The sequence below is a fragment of the Panthera leo genome, chromosome D4, assembly GCF_018350215.1.
Source record: "Panthera leo isolate Ple1 chromosome D4, P.leo_Ple1_pat1.1, whole genome shotgun sequence".
Taxonomy (NCBI): domain Eukaryota; kingdom Metazoa; phylum Chordata; class Mammalia; order Carnivora; family Felidae; genus Panthera; species Panthera leo.
The window spans coordinates 56,838,825-56,862,740 of NC_056691.1; the positions used below are offsets into that span (position 1 = coordinate 56,838,825).

Sequence of the window (23,916 nt, forward strand, 5' to 3'; positions counted from 1 at the left end):
GATGTCTTATGAGTAGTATGTGATGCAGAATGTTACATGATCACAACTGAGCTAATGGTTCTTGAATTTGCTTTAACATATGAGTGCCTTGGATTACAAGCATATTTTCAGAACAAATTATGCTTGCAAACCAAGGTTTTACTCTATTTTAAAAATTCCCTTTTAAAATCAAACAGTTCAAGGATGCTAACTTTGAAAAAAAATTTTTTTTTAAATGTTTATTTATTTTTGAGACAGAGAGGGACAGAGCATGAACAGGGGAGGGGCAGAGAGAGAGGGAGACACAGAATCTGAAACGGGCTCCAGGCTCTGAGCTGTCAGCACAGAGCCTGACGCGGGGCTCGAACTCACGGACCATGAGATCATGACCTGAGCCGAAGTTGGACGCTTAACCAACTGAGCCACCCAGACGCCCCCAAGGATGCTAACTTTTACTTAATTCAGTAGTTTATTGGAAGTCCTAGCATATGCCATAAGATGAAAAAAGAGTAAAAAGATTTTAGGTTTGGAAAGAATGGAAAAAAAATTATAATCAGATAACAATCAGATCATGTGATTTTCTATATAGAAAACTAGAGAATCTAGGCATAAAAACAAGGGTGTAACAGAATTATTGCATTTAAGATAATTTTTAAAGTTGCATTTCTATGTAGTACACATATCATTGGCAATAGCAAAAAGATGGTATGGTGAAATCTAACAAAAGATGTATGGGACCAAATTAAATTAATTTCATAGGAAATTAAAAACCAAGACATTAAAGAGAAGGGTATCCTGTTTTCAAATACAGGAAACCTAATTTTTTTTTCTGTGACACCCTCCAGCAACACCCTAAATATTTTTAAAGTATAAAGTTTTCTCATTTGATTTATAGATGTTAAATGTAGTTCTGATTATTAACAGTGATTTTAGGAACTTGACATTTGCTTCTAGAATTTATAAAGGATTGGTTATCATCTGAAAACCTGTTTATGCAATAGTGATATTAAAAAATTAAAGGAAAAAACCTTATGTCAATAGATGCACAAAAAGAGTAGCAAAACACTAAAGAAATAGGCAGGAGTCTCTTACCTGGTATCAAGATTTAAAAGATAACATTATAGCTATGTATATAGAAGTATGTGATACTTAAATATATATATGACAAGTAAAGTAAAAAATACGATGGAGGTTAAATTTAATATAGTATTCTAAGATTTAAAATAATAGCTGGGGCGCCTGGGTGGCTCAGTCGGTTAAGCGTCTGACTTCAGCTCAGGTCACGATCTCACGGTTTGTGAGTTCGAGCCCGGCGTTGGGCTCTGTGCTGACAGCTCAGAGCCTGGAGCCTGCTTTGGATTCCGTGTCTCCCTCTCTCTCTGCTCCTCCCCCACTCACACTCTGTCTCTCTCTCTCTCACTCTCAAAAATAAACATACATTAAAAAAAAAATTAAAAAAAAATAATAGCTGAAACAATCTTTGTTACTCTCTAGGTATAAGTATCCAAATTCCAGAATAAATGAGTAAAACTAGGTCATCAGGATTTCTGAGCATTTTATTTTTCAAGTGACACCAGTACAGTTTGAGTTTTCTGTGAATTTCTGTTAGTGATTTTACTAAAATCTCATACATGTCATCAAAATATTTTAATTTACAAAAATAGGAGTTAATTTAAAAAATGGGAACTGAGGAGCGTCTGGGTGGTTCAGTTGGTTAACATAGGACTCATTTCAGATGTGGTCATGATCCTGGGGTGGTGGGATTGAGCCCTGCTTGGGGCTTTTTGCTTGGCTTGGGGCCTATTTAGGATTCTCTCTTTTTTCTCCCTCTTTCACTGTTCCTCTCCTACTTGTGCACGTGTGCTCTCTCTCAAAATAAATAAACATGAAAAGTTTATTTAAAAAAATAGGAACTGAAGTGAATGCTTTTTTACATTTCTGTGTTTTTTCACATCAGTTCTTTTATTTCCCCTTCCCCCTATTTATACAGAAACTCAACAGACAAAAATCTTCATTTTCCAGAACAGACATGATTTTTCACCTTCTATTTAAAAACTCTCAGGACTATAATAATTACTCTTTTTGGTTTAAGGACCCACAGATGAACACTGTCAGAGCCAAGTCTAGAGTCAAGATCTGGTTCCTTGTGCTTTTCCCAAATAACTGCATTGATTTTCCTCCATTAGCAGTTGCTGTTTTTGTTCCACTTCTGTAGGATTAACGTAATCTTTCAAGAGTTACTGCTGAAATGTTGGGAAACTCAGATTTTAGGTGCTGTATCTTCAGGACACACACTTACAAAAACATGTTCCCATTATTATGGTTTTTCTCAAGGGCCTATGTTTATTATTTCTAGGGCTAGAGTAGACCCTTGAATTAGCAATGATTCCATCCAGTTCCAAAGAGATACTTGCAAACACCACTGAGTAAACACCATTTAATTAGCTTATGTTCATAGAGCAAATAAACAAGACAAATCAGTAAAAACAGACTTGTAGATAGGAAAATCTAATGAGAACAGCAATATTGATAAATTTAGGAAAAAGCAATTTTATTAGCAGATGATCTTAAGCTGCATGGATTTCTCCTTGATATGCAAACTGTTTTGTGGATATATGTGTGTTTTTCTGAAGAGCAGATATGTAGCTTTTGTTAAATTATCAAAGGAGTCTTATTTTTAAAAGGTTAAGTATTTACAGTAATAGAGTGACAGTAGGGAAGGCATGTTGGCACAGTTTTAGTGAGGAGCAAGTGGTTATAAAAAAGGAAGAGAGGGATTCTATCTAGGAAAAACTGAAAAGTGAACAACATGTACTTCATTTCTGGACTTGGTGGTATCCTCTTTCTTCCCTTATGTTGTCTTTCCAAAGGAGATTCAGAAAGATTTCCTTTTTTTTTTTTTGAGATTTATTCTTAAATAGGAAAAGCTCTGGATTTAAGATACTATAATTCCTTATTATTATTTAATGTTTATTTATTTTTGAGAGAGACAGAGACAGAGCTTGAGTGGGGGAGGGGCAGAGAGAGAGGGAGACCCAGAATCCCAAGCAGGCTCCAGGCTCTGAGCTGTCAGTACAGAGCCCGACGTGGGGCTTGAACCCACGGACCATGAGATCATGACCTGAGCTGAAGTCGGACTCCCAACCGACTCAGCCACCCAGGCGCCCCTATAATTCCTTTGTTTTAGTTCTGTGTCCAACTAGCTTCAAGTACCTATACCCAAATTCTCAGAGATTTTAGCTAGCAGACTTTGCCTTGCATTGGAATTTGGAAATACTCAGATTTTAGGTGCTGTTATCTTCATGACAAACATGTAAAAAACATGCTTCTCTGATTACGATTTGTTTTTAATGTTTATTTTTAAGAGACAGAGCACAAACAGGGGAGGGGCAGAGAGAGAGGGAGACACAAGATTCTGAGGCAGGCTCCAGGCTCTGAGCTGTCAGTACAGAGCCTGACACAGGGCTTGAACTCCTGATCTGTGAGATCGTGACCTGAGCCGAAGTTGGATGCCCAACCAACTAAGCCACCTAGGCTCCCCTGATTATGATTTTTTTCATGCCTTTTTAATATAGTTTCTTAGGTCCCCTTCCTTCCTTCCTTCCTTCCTTCCTTCCTTCCTTCCTTCCTTCCTTCCTTCCTTTTTTTCTTTATTTTCTTTATTTTCTTTTATCTCTTTTCTCTCTTCTTTTTTTTTTTCTTGTTTATTTATTTTGAGAAAGAGAGAATCCCAAGCAGACTCCATCCACACTGTCAGCACAGAACCTGATGCAGGGCTTAAACTCATGAACCATGAGATCATGACCTGAGTCGAAATCAAGAGTCAGGTGCTTAACTGTCTGAACCACCCAGGCACCCCATCTTTTTTATCTATATTTTACCCATTTCTGAGGCACCTGGGTGGCCCAGTTGGTTAAGCGTTGGACTTTGGCTCAGGACATGATTTTGCCATTCCTGGGTTCAAGCCCCCTACTGGGCTCTGTGCTGACAGCTCACAGCCTGGAGCCTGCTTTGAATTCTGTGTCTCCCTTTCTGCCTTTCCCCCACTCTCACTCTCTCTCTTTCTCTCAAAAATATTAAAAAAATTATTATTTTACCCATTTCCTTAGTCTCACTTCTACTTCTTTTGATGGTCTTTGATTAGTATCCCAGCCTTACTCATCAATCCTTTGTGGCACATTTCATCTAACACTGCATTTTGGTTTCTAGACTCACAGTGTATTATCTGTATGCTTGCATTTTTTTTTTTTCTTTTACCTTCCTTAGGGTATGGACTATGGTTTTCCTTTCTCTTCCTCTTGCTGCTGCTGTGGCATTCTGGTGAAATGGAAAGAACTAGAGTTATAGTCAGAAGATAGGAATCCTTTATCAAGCTCCATTACTTATTATGCATGTTATGTTGCCAACTGATTCTTAATCTTATCCAGCCACTGAAACTCTGCGCTTGACTTTTTCCTAATCTGTAAAATGGAACTAAAAAAGAAAATTAGCAAAACCCCCAACATCTTTAAACAGGAATGGTCCGTTGCAGTGCTCTAACACTACTGGACAATACTGTTGTCCTTTAGAACTTTACTGTCTTAGACATTCATGCCCTACTGGAATACCAACTTCTCTGCAGCTTTCTCTAACCAACCCTGCATCTTTGTTTTACTCCCTCAAGATTGAAATTGGGAGTATGTGATTACTGCATCTAGGTCTGCTCCCTTTGGCTTCTGTAGTGGGTCTTAGGTCCTGCCTCCCATCTCTCTCAGGATTCCTTCAGAAGAGGAAGAGTGTTTTGATACTAGGGAGCCCAAAAGACAAATAGCTACCTCATTCTTTTTTTTTTTTTTTCCTACCTCATTCATTTAATTCAGTTTTAGGCAGTTTCTTTCTTAATACCATTATTTTAATTTGTAATTCACTAATGACATATGATGTTGAACATCTTGTCATGGGGTTACTTGCTGTCTGTATATCTTCTTGGGTGAAGTATTTGTCACGGTCTTTTGCCAATTTAAAATCAGGTACTGTGATTTCTTACTGTTGAGTTTTAGTGGTTCTTTGTGTATTTTGGATAATAGTCCTTTATGAGATATGTCTTTTGCAAATACTTTTTTCCAGTCTGTGGCGTATCTTTTCTTTGTTTTGACATGGTTTTTCACGGAGCAGTTTTTAATTTACTGAAGTCCAGCCTGTCACTTACTTCTTTCATGAAATGTGCCTTTGTGTTGTGTCTGAAAAGTCATAATCATATCCAAGGTCATCTGGGTTGTCTCCTATGTTATCTTCTAGTTTTCCATACAGATCTGTGATCCATTTTGAGTTAATTTTTGTGAAGGTCTGTCCCTAGATTTAAAAAAAAATTTTTTTAATGTTTATTTAAAAAATTTTTTTTAATGTTTATTTATTTTTGAGACAGAGAGAGACAGAGCATGAACAGGAGAGGGTCTGAGAGAGAGGGAGACACAGAATCTGAAACAGGCTCTGGGCTCCGAGCTGTCAGCACAGAGCCTGATGCTGGGCTCGAACCCACAGACCGCGAGATCATGACCTGGGCCGAAGTCAGACGCTCAACCAACTGAGCCACCCAGGCGCCCCTTAATGTTTACTTTAGAGAGAGAAAGAGCACAAGTTGGGGAGTGGCAAAGAGAGAAAGGGAGACACAGAATCAGAAGCAGGCTCCAGGCTCTGAGCTGTCAGCTCAGAGCCTGGCATGAGGCTTGAACTCATGAACTGCAAGACCATGACCTGAGCTGAAGTGGGAAGCTTAACCAACTGAGCCTCGCAGGCGCCCCTAGAATTTTTTTTTTTTTTTTTTTTTGGATGTACATGTCCATTTGTTACAGCATCATTTGTTGAAAAGGCTGTTGTTGCTCCATTGTATTGCCTTTGCTTCTCTGTCAAAGATGAGTTGACTTGGGCACCTGGCTAGCTAAGTTGGTGGAGTATGCGATTCTTGAGCTTGTAAGTTTGAGCCTCACATTGGGTGTAGAGGTTGCTTAAAAATAAAATGAAAAAAAAAAAAAAAGATGACTATATTTATGTGGGTCTATTTCTGGTGTCTGTCCTGTTCTATTGATCTATTTGTCTATTCTTTCACTAAAACCATACTGTCTGGATTACTATTAGCTTTATACTAAGTCTTGAAAGTTGGATAGTATCAGTCTTGAACTTCAATATAGATTTGGCTGTTCTGGGTCTTCTGGCTTTCCATAGAAACTTCATAATCAGTTTTTCCATATCTACAAGATAACTTGCTGGGATTTTGATTAGGATTATATTGAATCTGTAGGTCAAGTTGGAAAGAACTGACATCTTGATGATATTGAGGCTTTATATCCATGAGTATGGATTATTTCTCTACTTCTGCTTTAATATCTTTGATCAGAGTTGGGTAGTTTCCCTCATACAGATCTTGTACTTCTTTTGTTAGATTTATACCTAAGTACTTAATTTTTTTTGGGTGCTAATGTAAATGAAAATGTATGTGTGTGTGTGTGTGTGTGTGTGTGTGTGTGTGTGTTTTAATTTATTAGTTTTTAAGAAGGCTCTACACCCAATGTGGATCTTAAACTCACGACCCCAAGATCAACAGTTGCTTGCTCTACAGACTAAGCCAGCCCCTTTTGTACAGTTCTAGGTTGTTCAAATAATACTTTATATGTATATATTTTTTTCTATTTAAAATTATTTTTTAATTATTTATTAACATTTATTTATTATTGAGAGACAGCATTAGCATGGGAGGGGCAGAGAGAGGGGGAGACACAGAATCCCAAGCAGGCTTCAGGCTCTGAACTGTCATCACAGAGCATGACACGGGGCTCGAACTCACAAACTGCAAGATCATGACCTGAGCCAACGTCAGATGCTTAACTAACTGAGCCACTTAGGTGCCCCTATTTTTTATTTTTTAAGTAAACTCTGTACTGCTCACGGGGCTCAAACTCATGACCCCAAGATTAAGCGTCACATGTTCCTACTGACAGAGGAACCTCCTTTGCTTTCCTCCCTTATGTATGGAGGAACCTCTGTACTGTTTTCCAGAGTGGCTGCACCAGTTTGCATTCCCACCAGCAATGCAAAAGAGATCCTCTTTCTCCACATCCTCACCAACATCTGTTGTTGCCTGAGTTGTTTATGTTAGCCCTTCTGATGGGTGTGAGGTGGTATCTCGCTGTGGTTTTGAATTGTATTTTCCTGATGATGATTGGTATTGAGCATTTTTTGATGTGTTGGTTTGCCATCTGGATGTCTTCTTTGGAGAAGTGTCTGTTCATGTCTTTTGCCCACTTCTTCACTGGATTATTTGTTTTTTGGGTGTTGAGTTTGATAACTTCTTTACAGATTTTGGATACTAACCCTTCATCTGATATGTCATTTGCAAATATCTTTTCCCATTCTGTCAGTTGCCTTTTAGTTTTGCTGATTGTTTCCTTCACTGTGCACAAGCTTTTGATTTTGATGAGGTCCCAATAGTTCATTTTTGCTTTTGTTTCCTTTGCCTCTGGAGAGGTGTTGAGTAAGAAGTTGCTGCAGCTGAGGTCAAAGAGGTTTTTGCCTGCTTTCTCCTCGAGGATTTTGATGACTTCCCGTCTTACGTTGAGGTCTTTCATCCATTTTGAGTTTATTTTTGTGTATGGTGTAAGAAAGTGGTCCAGGTTCATTTTTCTGCATGTCGCTGTCCAGTTTTCCCAGCACACTTGCTGAAGAGACTGTCTTTATTCCATTGGATATTCTTTCCTGCTTTGTCAAAGATTAGTTGGCCATACGTTTGTGGGTCCATTTCTGGGTTCTCTATTCTGTTCCATTGATCTGAGTATATGTTTTTGTGCCAACTACATGTATAATTTTAAGTGTTGATATGTTTTGAGAGAGAAAGAGAGAGTGTGCATGTGCTCTCAAGTAGGGGAGGGGCAGATGGAGAGAGAGAATCCCAAGCAGGCTCCACACTGTCATCACAGAACCTGATGTGTGGGGTACAATCCCATGAACCCAGAGATCACTACCTGAGCCAAAACTAAGAATCAGATGCCCAACCTATTTAGCCACCCAGGTGCCCCCTACATGTACAATTTTATTTATTTACTTATTAAAAAAAATTTTTTTTAAATGTTTGCTTATTTTTGAGAGAGGTAGAATGCAAGCAGGGGAATGGCAGAGAGAGACACAGAATCCAAAGCAGGCTCCAGGCTGTGAGCTGTCAGTACAGAGCTTGACTTGGGGCCCCAACTCACGAACCATTAGTGACCCGAGCCAAAGGCGGAAGCTTAACCGACTGAGCCACCCAGATGCGCCCCTACATGTACAATTTTAAATGTGGATTCTTGATTTCTTAATACTGTGTTTTGAGATTTCTTCTTAGTCATTTATTAGTCTTACACATGTTTTGCAAGTATTTCCTCCTAATCTGTGGCTTGCCTTTTTGACAGTGACTTTTGAGGAATACGTTTCAAATTTTAAGTCTAGTCCATCCATTTTTTTTTTAATGCTTTTAAACTTAATGCTTTTTGTATTCAAGAAATTTTTGACAATCCCAAGATTGCTAAGATTTTGTTTTCTTGTAGAGGTTTTATAGTTTTAGCTCTTCCATTTAGTTCTATTCCTGATTCATTTCAAGTTAAGTTTTGCATGTGGTGTAAGGTAAGGACAATATATATTGTTTTATTCATATATTTCATATATATTTCCATTTTACTTCATTGATCTCTATTTTTATGCCAGTGCTACACTATCTTGATTACTGTAGCTTTACAGTAAGTCTTAGATTAAATGAAACTGTTAAAAAAATGATTGGGAAGAGGAATTGATGTAGACTACAAGGGGCAGTCCAGTGGGAGACACTTTGATTCAGTAAAAATAGATTTTAGCATTAAGTGCTGCCTGAGAATGGAGAGGGTCTTGTAAAGAGATACTGGATCACCCATGTCTTGGAAAATATTAAGGAGTGCTAGGATGTCAGCTAAGGTTGAAGCTTTCAGTTGTAATGTAGAACAAGGAGAGTGGCAGATCTGTACCCTCAAGTATCCTTTCCAGGCACTGTCTTGAGATTTCCTTTTATTCTCCTCCCATCCCTATGCACTTAGTCCTAATCATCATTGATAGAAAAATGTTGGTGCTTACTGGAACTTAGCAGATTTCCTCCATGTGTGTGGTCTTTGACCTTTCCTAGAAGTTGGCATGCTGCAATCCTAATGTGGGATACTTTATTTTGCAGTTCTGCACTGATGTTTTGTAAACAGCTCTTTGTGATCATTTGGATGGGAGCTTCTCTTGTTATCTGTTTATTCCCAGCAAGAAATTACTTCTCACCCTTGTTTAAAGTCTCTTGTCCAGGGGTGCCTGGGTGGTTCAGTCGGTTAATCGTCCGACTTCAGCTCAGGTCATGATCTCACGGTCTGTGGGTTCGAGCCCTGCATCGGGCTCTGTGCTGACAGCTCAGAGCCTGGAGCCTGCTTCAGATTCTGTGTCTCCCTCTCTCTCTGACCCTCCCTCGTTCATGCTTTGTCTCTCTCTGTCTCAAAAATAAATAAACGTTAAAAAAAAAAATAAAGTCTCCTGTCCAAATCTAGCTTCTTGAGCTCTTCTTTAGGCATGAATGGAATGGAGGGAGTTTGTGTGATGGGCTTTAAATAAGAAACCTCTATAACTTAAACCTTAGATATGTCACATGAAACTGGTTGCCTGCCATAGGAGTAATTTAGTTTACCTCTTTGTCAAGAGACTGTAAGAGATTTCTGCATTGAGGATGGGATTAGATTGGATGACTTTTTGTTTGTTTGTTTTGATGGTGGGAAAGTTTATTTATTTTTTTTCAATATATGAAATTTATTGTCAAATTGGTTTCCATACAACACTCAGTGCTCATCCCAAAAGGTGCCCTTCTCAATACCCATCACCCACCGTTCCCTCCCTCCCACCCCCCATCAACCCTCAGTTTGTTCTCAGTTTTTAAGAGTCTCTTATGCTTTGGCTCTCTCCCACTCTAACCTCTTTTTTTTTTCCCTTCCCCTCCCCCATGGGTTTCTGTTAAGTTTCTCAGGATCCACATAAGAGTGAAACCATATGGTATCTGTCTTTCTCTGTATGGCTTATTTCACTTAGCATAACACTCTCCAGTTCCATCCACGTTGCTACAAAGGGCCATATTTCATTCTTATTGCCACGTAGTACTCCATTGTGTATATAAACCACAATTTCTTTATCCATTCATCAGTTGATGGACATTTAGGCTCTTTCCATAATTTGGCTATTGTTGAGAGTGCTGCTATAAACATTGGGGTACAAGTGCCCCTATGCATCAGTACTCCTGTACCCCTTGGGTAAATTCCTAGCAGTGCTATTGCTGGGTCATAGGGTAGGTCTATTTTTAATTTTCTGAGGAACCTCCACACTGTTTTCCAGAGTGGCTGCACCAATTTGCATTCCCACCAACAGTGCAAGAGGGTTCCCATTTCTCCACATCCTCTCCAGCATCTATAGTCTCCTGATTTGTTCATTTTGGCCACTCTGACTGGCGTGAGGTGGTATCTGAGTGTGGTTTTGATTTGTATTTCCCTGATGAGGAGCGACGTTGAGCATCTTTTCATGGGCCTGTTGGCCATCCGGATGTCTTCTTTAGAGAAGTGTCTATTCATGTTTTCTGCCCATTTCTTCACTGGGTTATTTGTTTTTTGGGTGTGGAGTTTGGTGAGCTCTTTATAGATTTTGGATCCTAGCCCTTTGTCCGATATGTCATTTGCAAATATCTTTTCCCATTCCATTGGTTGCCTTTTAGTTTTGTTGGTTGTTTCCTTTGCTATGCAGGAGCTTTTTATCTTCATAAGGTCCCAGTAATTCACTTTTGCTTTTAATTCCCTTGCCTTTGGGGATGTGTCAAGTAAGAAATTGCTACGGCTGAGGTGAGAGAGGTCTTTTCCTGCTTTCTCCTCTAGGGTTTTGATGGTTTCCTGTCTCACATTCAGGTCCTTCATCCATTTTGAGTTTATTTTTGTGAATGGTGTGAGAAAGTGGTCTAGTTTCAATCTTCTGCATGTTGCTGTCCAGTTCTCCCAGCACCATTTGTTAAAGAGACTCTTTTTTTTCCATTGGATGTTCTTTCCTGCTTTGTCAAAGATTAGTTGGCCATACGTTTGTGGGTCTAGTTCTGGGGTTTCTATTCTATTCCATTGGTCTATGTGTCTGTTTTTGTGCCAATACCATGCTGTCTTGATGATTACAGCTTTGTAGTAGAGGCTAAAGTCTGGGATTGTGATGCCTCCTGCTTTGGTTTTCTTCTTCAAAATTACTTTGGCTATTGGGGCCTTTTGTGGTTCCATATGAATTTTAGGATTGCTTGTTCTAGCTTCGAGAAAAATGCTGGTGCAATTTTGATTGGGATTGCATTGAATGTGTAGATCGCTTTGGGTAGTATTGACATTTTGACAATATTTATTTTTCCAATCCATGAGCATGGAATGTTTTTCCATTTCTTTATATCTTCTTCAATTTCCTTCATAAGCTTTCTATAGTTTTCAGCATACAGATCTTTTACATCTTTGGTTAGATTTATTCCTAGGTATTTTATGCTTCTTGGTGCAATTGTGAATGGGATCAGTTTATTTGTCTTTCTGTTGCTTCATTATTAGTGTATAAGAATGCAACTGATTTCTGTACATTGATTTTGTATCCTGCAACTTTGCTGAATTCATGTATCAGTTCTAGCAGACTTTTGGTGGAGTCTATCGGATTTTCCATGTATAATATCATGTCATCTGCAAAAAGTGAAAGCTTGACTTCATCTTTGCCAATTTGGATGCCTTTGATTTCCTTTTGTTGTCTGATTGCCGATGCTAGCACTTCCAACACTATGTTAAACAAGTGAGAGTGGACATCCCTGTCATATTCCTGATCTCAGGGAAAAAGCTCTCAGTTTTTCCCCATTGAGGATGATGTTAGATGTGGGCTTTTCATAAATGGCTTTTATGATGTTTAAGTATGTTCCTTCTATCCCGACTTTCTCAAGGGTTTTTATTAAGAAAGGATGCTGAATCTTGTCAAATGCCTTTTCTGCATCGATTGACAGGATCATATGGTTCTTTTCTTTTATTAATGTGATGTATCACGTTGATTGATTTGTGAATGTTGAACCAGCGCTGCATCCCAGGAATGAATCCCACTTGATCATGGTGAATAATTCTTTTTATATGCTGTTGAATTCTATTTGCTAGTATCTTATTGAGAGTTTTTGCATCCATATTCATCAGAGATATTGGCCTGTAGTTCTCTTTTTTTGCTGGGTCTCTGTCTGGTTTAGGAATCAAAGTAATACTGGCTTCAAAAAATGAGTCTGGAAGTTTTCCTTCCCTTTCTATTTTTTGGAATAGCTTGAGAAGGATAGGTATTATCTCTGCTTTAAACGTCTGGTAGAACTTCCCTGGGAAGCCATCTGGTCCTGGACTCTTATTTGTTGGGAGATTTTTGATAACTGATTCAATTTCTTCACTGGTTATGGGTCTGTTCAAGCTTTCTATTTCCTCCTGATTGAGTTTTAGAAGAGTGTGGGTGTTTAGGAATTTGTCCATTTCTTCCAGGTTGTCCAGTTTGTTGGCATATAATTTTTCATAGTATTCCCTGATAATTGTTTGTATCTTTGAGGGATTGGTTGTAATAATTCCATTTTCATTCATGATTTTATCTATTTGGGTCATCTTCCTTTTCTTTTTGAGAAGCCTGGCTAGAGGCTTATCAATTTTTTTTATTTTTTCAAAAAACCAACTCTGGGCTTCATTGATCTGCTCTACAGTTTTTTTTTAGATTCTATATTGTTTATTTCTGCTCTGGTCTTTATTATTTCTCTTCTTCTGCTGGGTTTGGGGTGTCTTTACTGTTCTATTTCCTTTAGGTGTGCTGTTAGATTTTATATTTGGGCTTTTTCTTGTTTCTTGAGATAGGCCTGGATTGCAATGTATTTTCCTCTCAGGACTGCCTTCGCTGCATCCCAAAGCGTTTGGATTGTTGTATTTTCATTCTTGTTTGTTTCCATATATTTTTTAATTTCTTCTCTAATTGCCTGGTTGACCCACTCATTCTTTAGTAGGGTGTTCTTTAACCTCCATGCTTTTGGAGGTTTTCCAGACTTTTTCCTGTGGTTGATTTCAAGCTTCATAGCATTGTGGTCTGAAAGTATGCATGGTATGATCTCAATTCTTATACACTTATGAAGGGCTGTTTTGTGACCCAGTATGTGATCTATCTTGGAGAATGTTCCATGTGCACTCGAGAAGAAAGTATATTTTGTTGCTTTGGGATGCAGAGTTCTAAATATATCTGTCAAGTCCATCTGATCCAATGTATCATTCAGGGCCCTTGTTTCTTTATTGACCATGTGTCTAGATGATCTATCCATTTCTTTTTCTTTTTCTTTTTCTTTTTTTTATTTTATTTTTTATTTAAAAAAAATTTTTTTTAACGTTTTTATTTGTTTTTGAGACAGAGAGAGACAGAGCATGAATGGGGGAGGGGCAGAGAGAGAGGGAGACACAGAATCAGAAGCAGGCTCCAGGCTCTGAGCCATCAGCCCAGATCCCGATGCAGGGCTCAAACTCACAGACTGTGAGATCGTGACCTGAGCCGAAGTTGGACACTTAACCGACTGAGCCACCCAGGCGCCCGATGATCTATCCATTTCTGTAAGTGGGGTGTTAAAGTCCCCTGCAATTACCACATTCTTACCAATAACGTTGCTTGTGTTTGTGAGTAATTGTTTTATATATTTGGGGGCTCCCGTATTCGGCACATAGACATTTATAATTGTTAGCTCTTCCTGATGGATAGACCCTGTAATTATTATATAATGCCCTTCTTCCTCTCTTGTTACTGCCTTTAATTTAAAGTCTAGTTTGTCTGATATAAGTATGGCTACTCCAGCTTTCTTTTGACTTCCAGTAGCATGATAAATAGTTCTCCATCCCCTCACTCTCAATCTGAAGGTATCCTCAGGTCTAAAATGAGTCTCTTGTAGACAGCAAATAGATGGGTCTTGTTTTTTTTATCCATTCTGATACCCTATGTCCTTTGGTTGGCGCATTTAGTCCATTTACATTTAGTGTTATTATAGAAAGATACGGGTTTAGAGTCATTGTGATTCTGTAGGTTTCATGCTTGTAGCGATGTCTCTGGTACTTTGTCTCACAGGATCCCCCTTAGGATCTCTTGTAGGGCTGGTTTAGTGGTGACAAATTCCTTCAGTTTTTGTTTGTTTGGGAAAACCTTTATCTCTCCTTCTATTCTAAATGACAGACTTGCTGGATAAAGCATTCTCGGCTGCCTATTTTTTTTGTTCATCACATTGAAGATATCCTGCCATTCCTTTCTGGCCTGCCACGTTTCAGTAGAGAGATCGGTCAGGAGTCTTATAGGTCTCCCTTTATATGTTAGAGCGTGTTTATCCCTAGCTGCTTTCAGAATTTTCTCTTTATCCTTGTATTTTGCCAGTTTCACTATGATATGTCGTGCAGAAGATCGATTCAAGTTACGTCTGAAGGGAGTTCTCTGTGCCTCTTGGATTTCAATGCCTTTTTCCTTCCCCAGTTCAGGGAAGTTCTCAACTATTATTTCTTCAAGTATACCTTCAGCACCTTTCCTTCTCTCTTCCTCCTCTGGAATACCAATATGCGTAGATTATTTCTCTTTAGTGCATCACTTAGTTCTCTAATTTTCCCCTCATACTCCTGGATTTTTTAATCTTTTTCTCAGCTTCCTCTTTTTCCATAATTGTATCTTCTAGTTCACCTATTCTCTCCTCTGCCTCTTCAATCCGAGCCGTGGTCGTCTCCATTTTATTTTGCAGTTCATTGATAGCATTTTTTAGCTCCTCCTGACTGTTCCTTAATCCCTTGATCTCTGTAGCAATAGATTCTCTGCTGTCCTCTATACTGTTTTCAAGCCCAGCGATTAATTTTATGACTATTATTCTCAATTCACTTTCTTTTATATTGTTTAAATCCTTTTTGATCAGTTCATTAGCTGTTGTTATTTCCTGGAGTTTCTTTTGAGGGGAATTCTTCCGTTTAGTCATTTTGGATAGTCCCTGGAGTGGTTCGGAACTGCAGGGCACTTCCCCTGTGCTGTCTTGAATAATTTGCATTGGTGGGCGGGGCCACAATCAGACCTGATGTCTGCCCCCAGCCCACCGCTGGGGCCACAGTCAGACTGGTGTGTACCTTCTCTTCCCCTCTCCTAGGGGTGGGATTCACTGTGGGGTGGCGTGGCTCGTCTGGGCTACTTGCACACCGCCAGGCTTGTGGTGCTGGGGATCTGGCGTATTCGCTGGGGTGGATCGGCAAGGTGCACAGGGGCGGGAGGGGCAGGCTCAGCTCGCTTTTCCTTCAGTGATCTGCTTTGGGAGGGGCCCTGCGGCACCAGGAGGGAGTCAGACCCGCCAGAGGGATGGATCCACAGAAGCACAGCGTTGGGTGTTTGCGCGGTGCAAGCAAGTTCCCTGGCAGGAACTGGTTCCCTTTGGGATTTTGGCTGGGGGATGTGCAAAGGAGATGGCGCTGGTGAGTGCCTTTGTTTCCCACCAAACTGCGGTCTGTTGTCCGGTGCTCAACAACTCTCTCTCCCGTTGTCCTCCAGCCCTCCCGTTCTCTGAGCAGAGCTGTTAACTTATAACCTTCCAGATGTTAAGTCTTGCTTGGTGTTGGAACACACTCCGTGTGGCCCCTCCACTTTTGCAAGCCAGACTCGGGGCCTCTGCTTGGCCAGCGGTCTGCCCCTCCGCCCCGGCTCCCTCCCGCCATTCCATGTAGTGTGCACAGCCTCTCCTCCCTTCCTACCCTCTTCTGTGGGCCTCTCGTCTGCGCTTGGCTCCAGAGAAACCGTTCTGCTAAGTCTTCTGGTGGTTTTCTGGGTTATTTAGGCAGGTGTAGGTGGAATCTAAGTGATCAGCAGGACCTGGTGAGCCCAGCGTCCTCTTACGCCGTCATCTTCCCTCAATCCTAGATTGGATGACTTTTAAAGGTCCTTGTAACTCTCTGCCTTCAAGCTTTGGTCAGCAGTCCCAGGTTCTTTTCTCTTAGACTTAGAGTTACAAATCTAGTTCTAACTCTAACTTTGGCATATAGTAGGTGCTCAAGAAACATTGGTTCAGTAAATGACTTTGCAGAAAGTCTTCATGGTGTCTTCTTTTTTTCTCTTGCAGTTAAAAGAGCCAAATTCCAGGGTTCACCAGGTAAGGCCAGCCTTTAATTATTATGTCTTTTCCTTTCATACTTTCTCTCATTTAAAAGCAATGTTTTAAACAATCATTAATTTCATTTAATTCATTGATTAGACTAAGAAAATAATTTAAATTATTAACAATCAATATGGAGAGATGTTGGTCAAGGGGTACAAAGTTTCAGTTATGCAAGATGAATAATTTCTGGAGATTTAATGTACAATATCAGTGTGTTCATAATTAACGAGTGCTATATACTTGAAATTTGCTAAGAGGATAGATCTCAAGTTGTTATTGATCATATACACATTTGAAAATTGTGATTATGTGAGATGTGATGAATATATTAATCGGCTTGATTATGATGATTATTTCACAATGTATATGTATATCAAATCATCAAGTTGTACACTTTAAATACATACAATTTTAAGTTGCCAATTATACCTCAGTAAAGCTGGAACAAAAATCAGTGCTGTTGTAAAACTTTAAAGAGATCTGTCTGTATACCTATTTAGTGAAAACTTAGTCCCCATATCTCTTGGCCAACTCAGTTCTACTTCTCAGTAGTAATTATTTGGAGGTTTGTGTATACCTTTTCAGACTTTTTTGTGTGTATATGCATGTTTAAATAAATAGATTAACTTTGTGCAACCTGCTTTTATTCAAACAACACATCATGAAAATAAGTTGTTTAGAATTTTGTTGTAAATTTGTACCTGAGTTTCCTGATTGATGAATATTTAGTTGTTTCCAGTTTTTGCTATTATAAGCAATACATGTTTTTGTGCATATATCAGTGTCTGCTTTTGCAAATGTATCTGTATGCTAGAGTCCAGAAGCAGAGAATTGCTAGGCTGGAGGTATGCATTTTTTAAAAATTTGGTAGCTGCTGCCAAATTTCACTTAATGAAAGTTTTGGGGAGATTATACTCAGACCAAAAGTATATAAGCATTTATCCAAATCCTTACAAAGATTCAGTAATATGGAACTTTTTAATCTTTGCCCATCAGAAGGTGAGAATAGTATTTACATGTTTTAATATACATTTCCTTAATTGTGAATGCTAAGTTAGAGGGACTTAATGTTGGTTGCTGCTGGGGAAAATGGAAGGTACTGGGGATTACTGGGAAAAAATTCATGACTGGGAACCCATGGGAATCTGAAAAGCCAAACCTTGGGTACAACAGGAACTGAAAGAGTCTCTGAGCCTACTCCAGTCTCCACTAGCTAAATCTCTTTTCTTTCTGAGAATCTGTTCTGTTTTCCTTTCTCTTCTACCTGTCTTTCTATGCTTACCTTGTTTGCACACAGCCCATAATGGTTGCTCCAATGGAATATATATGCATCTCCGACAACCATCAGTTGTCACTATTTCTTTGTTTTCCCTATTTAAAATCGTTTGAGAGGGAATTGGATTGTTTTCAGTTTTTTGCCAGTTCATGGATTGACTGTTTTTGAGTGGCATCTAAACCTGCTCTGATCAGCTATGATTGGATGTGGGGAGTAGAATACAGAATCATATGATAGAAAACATAGCTCAGTGGTCCACGACACTGCTACTGGATATGTATGGGATTCTCTTATGTGGGTGGGCTTGCATCCTCATAATAAAGTATAATTCTGGTGAACTTTCCATATCTAAGTATAGAACTATATGATTTTATAATGATTTCATAAGGATTTAATAGTAGTCATAATTAAACTTTTTTAAATTAATGTTTATTTATTTTGAGAGAGAGGGAGAGCATGGGCATGCAAGAGGGAGTGCACAAGTTGGGAGGGGCAGAGAGAGGAGAGAGAGGAAGAGAGGGAATCCTAAGCAGATTCTGAACTGTGAGCGCAGGGCCCAATGTGGGGCTTGATTGCATGAACTGTGAGATGATGACCTGAGCCAATAGCAAGAGTTGGACCCTCAACCGACTGAGCCACCCAGGTGCCCTAGTCATAATATTTAAAATGGCTATGATTTGGGGCGCCTGGGTGGCTCAGTCGGTTAAGCGGCCGACTTCGACTCAGGTCATGATCTCATGGTCCCTGAGTTCGAGCCCTGCGTCGGGCTCTGTGCTGACAGCTCGGAGCCTGGAGCCTGTTCCGGATTCTGTGTCTCCCTCTCTCTCTGCCCCTCCCCTGTTCATGCTCTGTCTCTCTCTGTCTCAAAAATAAATAAATGTTAAAAAGATAAAATGGCTATGATTTATTGAGCACTTGATATATCAGAGCATTGCCTAAATACTTTCATAAATGTCTTATTCTTATTTAATTATCACAACAAACTTAGAACATTGTATTCTCACTTTTATTATTAAAATAATTTTTTAAGTATAGCATAACATACAAAGTTAGGTTAGTTTTATGTGTACAACATAGTGATTCTACAAGTTTATACCTGTGTTCACCACAAGTGTAGCTACCACCTGTTACTACATAACACTATCACAATACCATTGCTTATATTCCTCATGCTGTGCATTTTATTCCTGTGACTTTTGCATTCTATAACTGGAAGTCTCTGTCTCCTGCTCCCCATTTTGCCCATCACCCACCACTGTGGCAACCATCAGTTCTCTGTATTTATAGGTCTGATTCTGCTTTTTGTAAAACTACATAATTTTTATTTTTATTTATTTATTTTTAATTTTTTTAAACTACATAATTTTTAATGATGCTTAAGGGAAAGATTTACCTTGTGCTAGAAGTGCATGGCAGGGCCCATTTTCTCACACCCCTTACATTAGTTAATCATTTTAAACAATGTTTGCCAATTTGATGAGCCAAAAATGATTGTCTTTTTTCATTTTATGTTATGATTAATTTCTTACATAGAAAAGTGAACTCTTCAGTGCCTCTAACCATGGTTTATGCTAAAGTGGTACAGGGAGAGTGGTACAGGACTAGTGCTGTCTTAGGCACTAGTATTCAATTTATATTCTCAGGTTAGAGAATCTCCTTTTCCCAACTCTGCAGTAGTGTTGCTTTTTGTGTAAGTCGTGGTTTAGGCCAACCTGAATAAATTAAGCTGGGAATCCATTTCCTTTAGGAGGAATTTTTGCTCAAATCTTGTTCTGTCAATAGCAAGAGATAACCCTTCCTCTTCAATCCTTTACCACTTTTTCTTTTATGGTACTTCTTCATTTTACTAAATTTACATATCTTTTCTACTAGATCGATTATATTTGTTTTTTTTCAAACTAAAGATGGGCTGTAATATCAATTTTGTTGGTTATGATGAATGTTTCAAAAGTTTAAATAAATTAGAATAGGATATATTAATGTATCCCAACTTGTATAAAGCTTTCATTTTCATCATGTATGTGTGTGTGTCTACAGGATCAAATATGTATTTCTGAAATTTGAAAAACTATTACAGTTTATACTTTTGAGAAGAGAGAATTAATGTTTTATAATTTTTTGCAGTTCTGTGGGCTTAGAATGATGCTGTATTGTACAGTATATAGTTTTATTTTTGCTTCAATTTCTAATACTTTAATTTGGATTACTCAGTTCCAAAGGGTTTGTGAGCTTGGGTAACAAATCTGAGCACTAAGTATTACATCTTCATCTTGTTTTTTTTTTTTGTTTTTTTTTTTTTGCATTTTTTTTTTTTTAAGATAAATTTAACACCTATGTGACCCTGAAAGTGCAGAATGTGAAGAGCACAACTGTAGCAGTTCGTGGTGATCAACCTTCTTGGGAACAAGATTTTATGTTGTAAGTACTTCAGAGTGGCAGCAGCATGCCTTACGAAAACTACAGAGTTAAACAGGAATAAGTGAGGTGTGTGGTGGGTGAAGTATATCTGTAGTTTTGTTCTCTCCTGGATTTGTTGTGTTTTTCTTTTAATTTGTTTTAATCTATTATTTTTTTTACAAAGAGGGTCTTTTTTTTTTTTTTTTTTTTTTTTTTTTTTTTTTTTAAGTTAACATACAGTGCAATAGTGGTTTCAGGAGTAGAATTCACTAATTCATCACTTACATACAGTACTCAATGCTCACCATAACAAGTGCCCTCCTTAGTTACCCATCTAGCCTGCCTCCACCCACCTCCCTCCATCAACCTTTAGTTTGTTCTCTATTGCTAAGTCTCTTGTAATTTGTTTCCCTCTCTTTTTCTTCCTCTGCTTCCCCTATGTTCATCTGTTTTGTTTTTTTAAATTCCACATATGATTGAAATCATATGGTATTTGTCTCTCTCTGATTGACTTATTTTGCTTAGCAAAATACATTCCAGTTCCATCCACATCATTGCAAATGAAAAGACTTCATTGTTTTTGATGGCTGAATAATATTCCATTGTGTGTGTGTGTGTGTGTGTCTGTGTGTGTGTATGTGCGCGCACGCACGCGTGCTCATGCATATATCCAGTGAAGATATGGGCAGAAGATATGAGTAGACATTTTTCCAAAGAAGACATCCACATGGCAAACAGGCACATGAAAAGATGGTCAACATCACTCATCATCAGTGAGTGATGCATGAGTGCATATTCACATGTGCAGGCACATGCACACACACACACACACACTACATCATCTTTATCCATCATCATTCAGTAGACATTGGGGTTCTCTCCACAGTTTGACTATTGTTGATAATGCTGCTATAAGCATTGGGGTGGGCATGTACCCCTTCAAATCTATATTTCTATATCCTTTGGGTAAATACCTAATAGTACAGTTGCTGGATCATAGGTATTCCCATTTTTAGTTTCTTGAGGAACCTCCGTACTGTTTTCCAGAGTGACTGCACCAGTTTGCATTCCCACCAGCAATGCGAGAGGGTTTCCCTTTCTCCACATCCTTGCCAACACCTGTTGTTGTCTGAGTTGTTAATTTTAGCCACTCTGACTGGTGTGAGGTGGTATCTCAATGTGTTTTTGATTTGTATTCCCTGATGATAAGTGATGTTGAGCATCTTTTCATGTGTTGGTTGGCCATCTGAATGTCTTCTTTGGAAAAATGTCTATTCATATCTTCTGCCCATTTTTTCACTGGATTATTTCTTAACTGGGTGTTGAGTTTGACAAGTTCTTTATAAATTTTGGATAGTAACCCTTTATCCAATATGTCATTTGCAAACATCTTTTCCCATTCTGTAGGCTGACTTTTAGTTGTGTTGATTGTTTCCTTTGCTGTGCGGAAGCTTTTTATCTTGATGAAGTCCTAATAGTTCATGTTTGCTTTTGTTTTCCTTACCTATGGTGACATGTCTAATAAGAGGTTGCTCTGGCCCAGGTCAAAGAGGTTGCTGCTGTTTTCTCCTCTAGATGTTGATTGTTTCCTGTCTCACATTTAGGTCTTTCATCCATTTTGAGTTTATTTTTGTGTATTTTTGCATGTTGCCATCCAGTTTTTCCAGCACCATTTGTTGTAGAGACTGTCTTTTTTCCATTGGATATTCTTTCCTGCTTTGCCAAAGATGAGTAGACCATATAGTTCTGGGTCCATTTGTGGGTTTTCTGTTCTGTTCCATTGATTGATGTGTCTGTTTTTGTGCCAGTACCATCCTGTCTTGACGACAACAGCTTTGTAATTTGGCTTGAAATCTGGAATCATTATGCCTTCAGTTTTGTGTTTCTTTTTTTCAGGATTGCTTTGGCTATCTGGGATCTTTTGTGGTTCCATACAAATTTTAGGATTGTGTGATCTAGCTCTGTGAAGAATGATGGTGGTATTTTTTAAATGTTTATTTATTTGAGAGAGAGAGAATGGGAGTGAGTGGGGGAGGGGCAGAGAGAGAGGGGATAGGATCTGAAGCTGGCTCTGTGCTGACAGCAGAGAACCCAGTGTGGGTCTCAAACTCACAAACTGTGAGATCATGACCTGAGCTGAAGACAGACACTGAACCCACTGAGCCACCCAGGCGCCCCTGCTGGTGGTATTTTGATGAGGATTGCATTAAATATGTAGATTGCTTTGGGTAGTATAGATATTTTAACAGTGTTTGTTTTTCTAATCCATGAGCATGGAATATTTTCCATTTCTTTGTATCTTCTTCAATATCTTTAATAAGTCTTCTATAGTTTTCAGAGTACAGATCTTTTACCTATTTAGTTAAATTTATTGCTGGGTATCTTCTGTTTTTGCTGCACTTGTATATGTGATCGATTGCTTAATTTCTTTCTCTGCTGCTTTGTTATTAGTGTACAGAAATGCAGCAGATTTCTCCAAGTTGATTTTATATCCTGCAATTTGCTGAACTCATGTATTAGTTCTAGCCTTTTTTTTGGTGGTGTCTTTGAAGTTTTCTACATAAACTATCATGTTGTCAGCAAATAGTGAAAGTTTGATTTCTTCCTTGCTGATTTGGATGCTCTTTATTTCTTTTTGTTGTCTGATTACTGAGGCTTAGGCTTCCAGTACTATGTTGAATAGTAATGGTGAGAGTGGGCATCCTTGTCTTGTTCCTCACCATAGGGGAAAGGCTCTCAGTTTTTCCCCATTAATGATGATATTAGCTATGGGGCTTTTGTATATGGCCTTTTTTTTTTAATTTTATTTTTTAAAATTTATATCCAAATTAGTGAGCATATAGTGCAACAATGATTTCGGGAGTAAATTCCTTAGTGCCTCTTACCCATTTAGCCCATCCCCCCCCCCACAACCCCTCCAGTAACCCTCTGTTCTCCATATTTAAGAGTCTCTTATGTTTTGTCCCCTTCCCTGTTTTTATATTATTTTTGCTTTCCTTCCCTTATGTTCATCTGTTCTGTGTCTTAAAGTCCTCATATGAGTGAAGACATATGATATTTGGTTTTCTCTGAATAATTTCGCTTAGCATAATACCCTCCAGTTCCATCCATGTAGTTGCAAATGGCAAGATTTCATCCTTTTTGATTTGATTGCTGAGTAATACTCCACTGTATGTGTGTGTGTATGTATATATATACACCACATCTTCTTTATCCATTTATCCATCCATGGGCATTTGGGCTCTTTCCATACTATGGCTATTATTGATAGTGCTGCTATAAACATTGGGGTGCCTGTGTCCCTTTAAAACAGCACACCTGTATCCCTTGGATAAATGCCTAGTAGTGCAATTGCTGGGTTGTAGGATAGTTCTATTTTTAGTTTTTTGAGGAACCTCCATACTGTTTTCCAGAGTGGCTGCACCAGTTTGCATTCCCACCAGCAATGCAAAAGAGATCCTCTTTCTCCACATCCTCGCCAACATCTGTTGTTGCCTGAATTGTTAATGTTAGCCCTTCTGACAGGTATGAGGTGGTATCTCGCTGTGGTTTTGAATTGTATTTTCCTGATGATGATTGATGTCGAGCATTTTTTGATGTGTTGGTTTGCCATCTGGATGTCTTCTTTGGAGAAGTGTCTATTCATGTCTTTTGCCCACTTCTTCACTGGATTATTTGTTTTTTGGGTGTTGAGTTTGATAAGTTCTTTATAGATTTTGGATACTAACCCTTCATCTGATATGTCATTTGCAAACATCTTTTCCCATTCTGTCAGTTACCTTTTAGTTTTGCTGATTGTTTCCTTCGCTGTGCAGAAGCTTTTGATTTTGATGAGGTCCCAATAGTTCATTTTTGCTTTTGTTTCCTTTGCCTCTGGAGAGGTGTTGAGTAAGAAGTTGCTGCAGCTGAGGTCAAAGAGGTTTTTGCCTGCTTTCTCCTCGAGGATTTTGATGACTTCCTGTATTATGTTGAGGTCTTTCATCCATTTTGAGTTTATTTTTGTGTATGGTGTAAGAAAGTGGTCCAGGTTCATTTTTCTGCATGTCGCTGTCCAGTTTTC

At 38.7% G+C, this 23,916-nt stretch overlaps 1 protein-coding gene across 4 annotated transcripts in view; it reads left to right on the forward strand.

Annotated features, from left to right (window-relative positions):
- UNC13B (unc-13 homolog B) overlaps window positions 1-23,916 on the forward strand; it is a 258,600-nt gene that overhangs the window by 60,289 nt on the left and 174,395 nt on the right. For all 4 annotated transcript variants that reach the window (XM_042914010.1, XM_042914013.1, XM_042914011.1 and 1 more), the window contains exons 2-3: window positions 16,148-16,177; window positions 19,778-19,877. In XM_042914010.1, the coding sequence (XP_042769944.1) occupies window positions 16,148-16,177; window positions 19,778-19,877 (130 nt within the window). The remainder of the gene's footprint in view (window positions 1-16,147; window positions 16,178-19,777; window positions 19,878-23,916) is intronic.